This window comes from Oscarella lobularis, chromosome 11 (assembly GCF_947507565.1).
Source record: "Oscarella lobularis chromosome 11, ooOscLobu1.1, whole genome shotgun sequence".
Lineage (NCBI taxonomy): Eukaryota > Metazoa > Porifera > Homoscleromorpha > Homosclerophorida > Oscarellidae > Oscarella > Oscarella lobularis.
The window spans coordinates 2,315,878-2,323,904 of NC_089185.1; the positions used below are offsets into that span (position 1 = coordinate 2,315,878).

General features: G+C 41.2%; 1 protein-coding gene across 1 annotated transcript; it reads left to right on the top strand.

The window, feature by feature from the left end:
* Positions 1–281: 281 nt before the first annotated feature.
* Positions 282–1,789, top strand: LOC136193058 (uncharacterized). The gene is made up of 5 exons (XM_065981848.1): positions 282–680; positions 729–800; positions 852–1,478; positions 1,537–1,711; positions 1,758–1,789. The coding sequence occupies exons 1-5, from the start codon at positions 282–284 to the stop codon at positions 1,787–1,789; spliced, it is 1,305 nt and encodes a 434-aa protein (XP_065837920.1).
* The last annotated feature ends 6,238 nt before the right edge of the window (positions 1,790–8,027 follow it).

Genomic DNA, 8,027 nt, shown 5'->3' on the forward strand with positions numbered 1-8,027 from the left:
ACTCTTACTAGACTTTTAGCAAAAGCTATAAATACAATTGAAGCTAACAGACGCCTTCTGGCGTTAACTGTTCAGGAATTCCTCGGTTCATATCTTTGGCGGAGGAGTGGAACCGTGATCTCGAGTGCTTCAACAGGATACGAAGACGTGGTGGCATTGCTTAGAAATTTTCCACCAGAAGACAGCGCTACCGAAGATCTACTAGACATATCCGAATCTTAATTCCTACTAATTATAGGACCTCATGTAACGTGAGACCACGTGATTTAGTTTGGGCAACTATGATTCGATATTCGGATTCCTCAGAGACAGACGATTTTAGCGATTACTCTTCGCTGGACTCGAATTCGTACTCCTCGGAGTCGCTGGAGTCGAACCCCTTGGACTCAAATTCAGACTCCTCGGAGACATACGAGGATTGCGAGAACGTTTCGGAAGGCTTTGATTTCAAAGTCTATGAAAACGCAATTCCTGTCGATATACCGCTTGAAAATTTACCCTCCTTTGCGAAATGTTACGTACAATCACCTGAACCGCGTGTGGAGCAAGAGCGGTTGTTTGACGCCGAGAACGGTGGTGCCTCGGCCACCGAAGTAGAGACCATTTTTTCAGGAGTAACCAACATTGCCGGGAAAACGAGGAGAATGACAGTCGAGGATGCTAACGGGAAATCTGCTCTGGTTTGGCACCCTTCGTTAGTTAACAAATTTATAATTATTTAATTGTAGCGTGACGATCGCATCTATTTGCCTTGCGAACTTGCTCAATTTGAAGAAGAATATTTTCTTCATTGCGAATACGTATGATATAGCACATAGCGAAGCCTCATTACAAGAGTCATTCGTATCTAGATTAAAAAGAAGCACGCCTCTCTTGACGCAGAGAAGGCCAATCCAGCTTGGGTTCAGTTCAGCTTTGTCGGCAGACCCCGAGCAGGCAAAACAACTCTTGCTAATTCTCTCCTCGAAAAACAGAAGGTTATCGAACCTGACGACAGAACGGCAGGTGTAAACGTTCACAATGCATGTATCTGGGTTGTCGGTTTATCGTCTCTTTGGGATTTTGGCGGGCACGTGTCTTTCCGCGTTGCTCATGCCATTTTCTTCAACTACTCGCTCTCTGTCTTCATTCTCGTCATCGATCTGTGCCACGAAGACGGCGTAAAGAAGAAAAAGACGGATATTTACGAAGAGGCTCTAGAATCTTTGGCGTTCGTCAAATCATCTCGTCGAATCACCGCAATGGAGTCCGGTAAGGTCACTGTGGTTACAGTTGGAAACCAAAAAACGGACGACCGAGAGAACAAAGAATTGACGCCTAGCGAGGAATTCGAATGGGCTATTGATGACGCGATCAACGCATTTGACAATGTCTTTGAAAACGCTGCCGTAGTAGAGTTGGACTGTAGTAAACCAGGTTCTAACGGTATGACGCTATTCCGCATCCGACTAAAAGACATCAGAGACAGCCGCATTGAGGTGGGCTAGACAAAGATTTACGTTCATTGCAGTAAATTCATTATTGTCGTTACTTCAGAACGCTGCCAAAATCCCTAAAGTGTACGAGCACCTCAAGTATCGCATATTTACACAAATAATAGGCAAACCCGTCGCAAATCGGCTTCTTAAAGGCCCGCTGGACTGGTCAGTGACATGGCGTCTCTCAAAGATCAGTTTTCAGAAGAACTTTTGGTTTATTTTGATGAAGCTCAGTTTTTTATACCTATTTCTTTGTTTTAGATTGAGTTGTCTCCTCAGTTGCTGCATCTTTTTGGCATCCTGTTTCATGACCTAACTTACGAAAAAACAATTGTCATTCTTCAAGCATATCGCACTGTTGCTGGGCATTTGCATCAAGTATACACGCACGTCATGAGAGAGCTGTCTAGCAAACTTTCTAACTTTTGATTAGGCCATAATGAAACAAAGGAACAAAGCGAATTGGGCAACATGTACTAAAAGCTCAATAGTGGTGTTCTGGGCAATGTATTTCTGGGATTCATCTTTTAATGAGGAACGTGATACGGCGAGCATCGCTTTTGATCTTGGCCTTAGCCAGTGAGCTGTATTACGTAGCTCAAATCAGTTTGCGTAATTATCTCTTATAGGTCAAAGTTGTCTGAAGAGCAAATCGAAGAACTGCTTAAAGTCCAGATGTCAAGCTTATTCTGTGCATTTGAGTTCTTTAGCGGAAAGCTCAAAAGGAGAGAGTTTGAATGTGCTCTTCTTCCTCGGCCTATGAAAGTCCCTCTTTCAGAGACAGATCGTATAGCTATAAGTAAAGCTATTAAAAGTGCGTTCTCCGCTTTACGCAGCATGCAAGTCAGCAGCTATAGCGCACATTCTTTTACTAATTATAGCCAAATTACCAAACGATAAGCTTCTTCAAGAGCTGCAAGAGCTTGACGAAATTCTTCGTTTGTCGCCTGCAGCAGAGCGACATGTAATGCAACATCTTAAAGTAAGCTGCATCTGTAGGTTTTAAAAAATTTTCTGTATGATTAAACATATACTTTTTAGCGTCTACAGAATTGATAATAATAATAATGTCTTTGTATAGGATTCTCTAAAAAGCTACCTGGGCTTTTACAGCGACAAGGAAGAGTTGCTTTCTATTTTTCCCGTTTCCGTTCTGCTAGAGAATTGTGTTTCCGTTCTTATGCTTCTCCGAAAGTAAGCCGAACTTATATTTGCTTGCGTCTGTTACAAAACGTGTCTTGTAGACTTCAGGGTGATATCCAGGAAAAGTGTTCAAAGGGAACCGCCGAACGTTGGGCGGAAGCCTGTAGTGACGCTTGGGAGCTGCGTTCTAAAAAAGAAGGAGTCGTGCGCACAGCAGCAAATTCGTACATTTCATCAAGTCAAGTGTCAAATGAATTGTTGGAACCGTTTTTATTCAAAGTAGAAAATAAAACAGGTAAATTATTTTGTAATTGTTTGAATTCCACAGTCCTTTCTCTCTTATATTGCAGCCGATTCTTCTGGCGTGCAGTTCCTGCCAGGTGCCCTACGGGTTGAGGTCGAAAAAATAACAGGAAAAAGTGTTATCATGACGATTGAAATGCCTATTCATTGTAACCGCTGTCAATTAATCATTAGATTCTGCACCTCTCGGAGATTTTTCTCAGCAACAAAAGTTTGAATCTTTAGATCACAGCATAAGTACAATTAAAAGCGCAATGCATGTCACGTTCCTCATTAATTATCTTTTTTTTTATTTTGCAGGCTTAGCGTTGATGTCGGTTGAAGATGTGGCGCGTTTTGTTACTGAAGCAGGGTTTGAATCCTACGCAGAAGCTTTTATTGAAAATAAAGTTACCGGCGAGCAATTGGAGGACTTTGGAAAAGTCGACTTACTTGAGATCGGTATCGCCAAACTCGATCGAGTCAGATTTTTAGTCAAAATCAGAGAAAAAAAGCAGCTGTCTTTTGGCGGTAAGCATTTGCTCATCTATCCAATATTGTTGTTTTGAACTTTTGATTTTAAACAGAGTTAGGGTCCATGACTGTACAGGAAGTTGTAGCTCTAGTTGAAGAAATTGGATGTGGAGAATATGTCAAGGTTTTTGAGAAGGAGGGCATCAACGGAAAAGTTTTATATCTGCTTGACGAGGAAGATTTGCAAGCAATGGGTTTTGAAAGAACAAAGCGGAAAAGTCTTTTGAAGGCAATAAAAAAGCAAGCTCTCTGTTAGTGTGTGGTGTCTGCATGTGTTTGCTTGACCAGATTGTGTAAGTGTACTTTTTATAATGTTTTGTTCTCGTTTGTGCTATGATAGTTTGTGTTGAATATCTACGGTTTGCATAGTTAGACAGCTTTGTACTTTTTTTTTTATGTTTTGGCTCTGTACAACGTATACGCTATATGCATTATAACGGGCTTGTGAGCATTCTTTCACTTGTTACAAATAACCTAATAATGCGTTGGCGTAAGCTCCGTTTTTTTGTTTTTAGTTACTATGGCGATTTTATTTTAAAACGCGCATCAAAAATCTTAATTCAGCTTATACGGGCATTTTGAATTCGAGTCACTGCTTTAAGGCAACTTTTCTTTAGGTAACGAGTTCAGGAATTACTTTTGACAATATACTGAAATCGCATAGGCAAAAAAAGTTTTTGAATGAACCGACAAGCAAGTGAAAGTATCCGGGAAACAAAATACCTTGCGTACCACCATTACGACGTTTCACGGTTTGCGAAGACGTCGTAGAAGGCGTTGGGTTTGACGTCATAACACTAAGTCGAAGAGGAAGGCAATTCTCTACCTCGAATGCGAGGTAATGAGTTGAGGCAGAGGCAAAAGAACGATTGTTTGGCGCTGTGGAGGCGAATAGCGTAGAAGAAGCGAAAAGTCTTCTTTCGAGTGGAGTCGAAGAAAGATCGAAATATGATCGACAGCGAAAAACACAATGAAAATCCAAAGTTCAGAAGGGCAGATCGTTGTGATAAAACTTCTTCCGTCACTTCTGGAATCCTACTGAACGAAGTGGTTTTTTGCTATTGGCCAATGGTCTTCCTCGCTGCGTTCACAAGGAATTTGGAAATGGTAAAATTGCTGTTGCGGGCGAACGACATGTTTTACTCTCTCCTGCTTGTGTATCAATCTGAGTCCGTTCTCCTTCTGAAATTGGATCATATTCGTTCTGAATCTGAGAGTTTCCGGACGTACCGTAAGCCGATTGCAGGACGATTTTCATCTATTATAATCTATGCATGTATTAAACTTTCTCATTGCCGGCGTTCTGTTGTGCTGCTCTTGGAGACGAACGCCTTCTCAATTGGATTTTGCGTTCCCCAGTAGGCGTAAGTACCGTATGTTTATTCATATGTGACATTTTTAGGTATTTGGATGTGTTTTGAAAACGGGCATGAGCAGCTTGCCAAGATGTTGGCTGCCATAACCAATCTTGCACGTCTTGAAGAAGTCGGTGGCACTAGTATCTTCAGATTGAGCAGTCACTTGAAAGGCCTATGCTGACAGAATTGTCTTCTAATAGTAATTGTTTGGCATCTTTATTTATAAAATTTGTTCTTAGAGAGATTAAAAGTGATTGCTTCAATAATTATTTAAATAATTGAGGTTATAGGTTAAATGTTATTTTTGTTAGGATTACTGCTTCAATGCTGCTTGTTGCGGAGGAATGAAAATGGCGAAGCTCTTCTTTGTTCTCTTTGAAAACGAGTTTAATTTCAAGCCATACAGCAATAGTGTGAGTTGAAATCGTGAAGTCTTTGATCAAGGTTCTCGTTTTGGAACCTTGAAAATTTGGCCAGTTTCTGGCGATTTATTCTTTCTAGGTTTTCTGGGCGTTTCCTGGGCTGCACGGCGGCGTCATTGAATTTCTTGCTTGAAAATTCTCTTAAAACCTTTTGGCTAGAGAAAGAGAGAAATTTGAAATGATTTTACTCTAATCTACTAGGATGAGCCTATAGAGCAGTTTACTCTTTGTGTCTCTCTCATTGAAAAGAGAAAGACAAGATAGCTTTTCTTAATTATCTTCTTGACTCAGCAAATAGAAAACTGTCCATTAATGATTGGATTCCAGTAGAATAGTCTCTATTTTTGCTCGTGATAATATCTCATATTAATTGTAGAAATACGCAACGCCTCTTGCGTTAGCTTGTCTCGAAAATAACTTTGAATTGGCCAAAGCTTTAATACGTCTGGGAGCGAAAACTCAATTGAGTGAACATGTAGTTTTTCTTTCTTTTGTGTTATGTTCTGTTGATTTGGATTTTTAGAGTGCAGATCTTCTAGTTAAAGAATCGATACGTAGGCAAGACGTTGCCAGGAATGGCGCAACTAGGGCTCACTATTTCACAGCTACCTTGTCTTCTCGAGGTACAATCTCTGTTTCTGATTTTTCAGTTGCAATACATTTTATTCAGAAAATGATAATTATTGGAGATTGTCAAAAACATCGATGTTCCTTCGACTCTTTTGTTTTGGAGAAAGTTATTCATTTCTACACGTCTAATACCTTGCACTGAGCGTGTGGGTGTGGCTCAAAGAGATCAAGACAAGCGTTGCTTAACGACGGAGCAAGGCTTGAAGAACGTGACCAGGTAAATGTATTGTATATCAGTACATATTAAATTACCTGAAGAGGCAGTTCTTGAAGCCTATTTTTCTTATGTTCAAGTTTCTCCACGTTATATACGTTTTTTAATTAAATAATATTATTCACAAACATGCTTGAGACTGGATGTGACCGAGCTTCACATAGAATTGAAACATTTTAGGCAGGAAAGACGCCCGCGATGTGCTGCTCCAAAGTGACGATTCTTCAGTTTCTTATTGAACGATGCGGCGCTGATGTTAACGCTGTTGAGGAGGTTAAGTCCTACGTTCATGGGTAGTTGCTTAATTAAGTACGAAGTTTCAATTGTATTTCAGTGGGAATCATCTTGGCTTCACACACTGCCGATGAATGTTCACCTTGAAGCGAGCGTCAAAATTGAAATGCTGAAGTACTTGATTTAGCAAGTTCTCTCACTTGAGCAACCCGGAAATGCAAAACCCTTTTTTTGACTTGAGCAATTAAAATTGCTTTTGTAATGCAATAGGATGGCAAATTGCCTCACGAAGTTGCATCGAATGAAGCAACGATTTTCCTTCGTTCCAAATACGTAAGATGCTCTACATAGCGTTTCGGCTGACTCTATCTTTTTCTAGGTAAAAATGATTCACTCTCGTCTTGACACCCGCTTGGGTTCAGTTCTGCTTCGTCGGTAGACCAAAAGCAGGCAAAACGACTCTCTGCAATTCTCTCCGCCACAAGTCGAAGCCAATCAACCCTGATGATAGAACAGCTGGCGTTGAAGTTCACACCGTAAATGTTTTCGGAGTCGGCTTGTCGTCTCTGTGAGAGCGGTCAGATTTCTTTCCGGGTTGCCCAAGCAAATTTCTTTATAACTACTCGCTCTCTGCCTTTGTTGTGGTCATTGATCTGTTTGACGAAAGTGGCGCGAAAAAGACGAGGGGCGGAAATTTTTAATGAAGCGGTTGAATCTATGGCATTTGTCAAGTCAGCTCGTAAAATCATCACGATGAAACCCGGTAAGGTGACTCTGATCACCGTTGGAAACAAGCGAACAGGCGAACACGAAGAAGACGACGATTTTTCACCGTGCAAGGAATTGAAATGGGCCATCGATGATGCTATTGATGCCTTTGGCGACGTCTTTGAAAGCGCTGTCGTTGTAGAGTTAGACTGCAACAAGCCGTATTCCGTTTTGATGGCCAAGTTTCGGTGTCAAATAAAGCAAATTCGAGAAGAATGTGTCGAGGTTTGTCTAGGAAAATTCTGTATATTAGGATGAGTTCTTGTTACAAAACAGAACGCTGATCTTGTTCCCAAAGTGTGTGAACGTGTAAAGTACCTCATCTTTACGAATTTGAATCAGTGGCCCGTCTCTACTCGGCTCCTGAAAAAAGAAGATTTTAACACATTGCTTACCGACAGTCTACAGCGACCACTTCCAGACGAACTGTCCGTTGCAAGGCTGGCTGCTTATCTGCACGACACTGGTGCCGTAAGTGTTGTAGCCAAAATGAAGTACTGATATAGAAGGACTTTCTTTAGATTGTCTATTTCTCTGATCTTCAATTAGTATGTCTTCGTCCATCAGTATTAGTCACCAATCTGATTGGCCCTCTCTTGTCATCTCCTAACGTTTTTCCTATCAGTGCTGTCACTGCTTCTGCGGGTAAAGCTACGAAGACTCAAATGGAAAAGGCGCTGCATCGTTTAAAAGGAAAGCAGGAGTCCGAGGGAAATATTGCCGCAACGTTTGCTATCGAAGAAGCGATCAGAGTGATGCTTGATCTAGGATTGTGCTGCTCTGTTCAAGGCAAAGAAGACGTCTACTACGTTCCGTCTCTGATTGAAGAGTTGAAACCAAGCGCAGTGTGGGAAAAGAAGCCGAAACTGTCATTCTATCGAGGTCGTCGTTATCGAGTGGTGAACGAGACAACTGACGAGAGTACGTATGATAAAGTAAAGGAAGTCACGGAGGCTGTTCACTC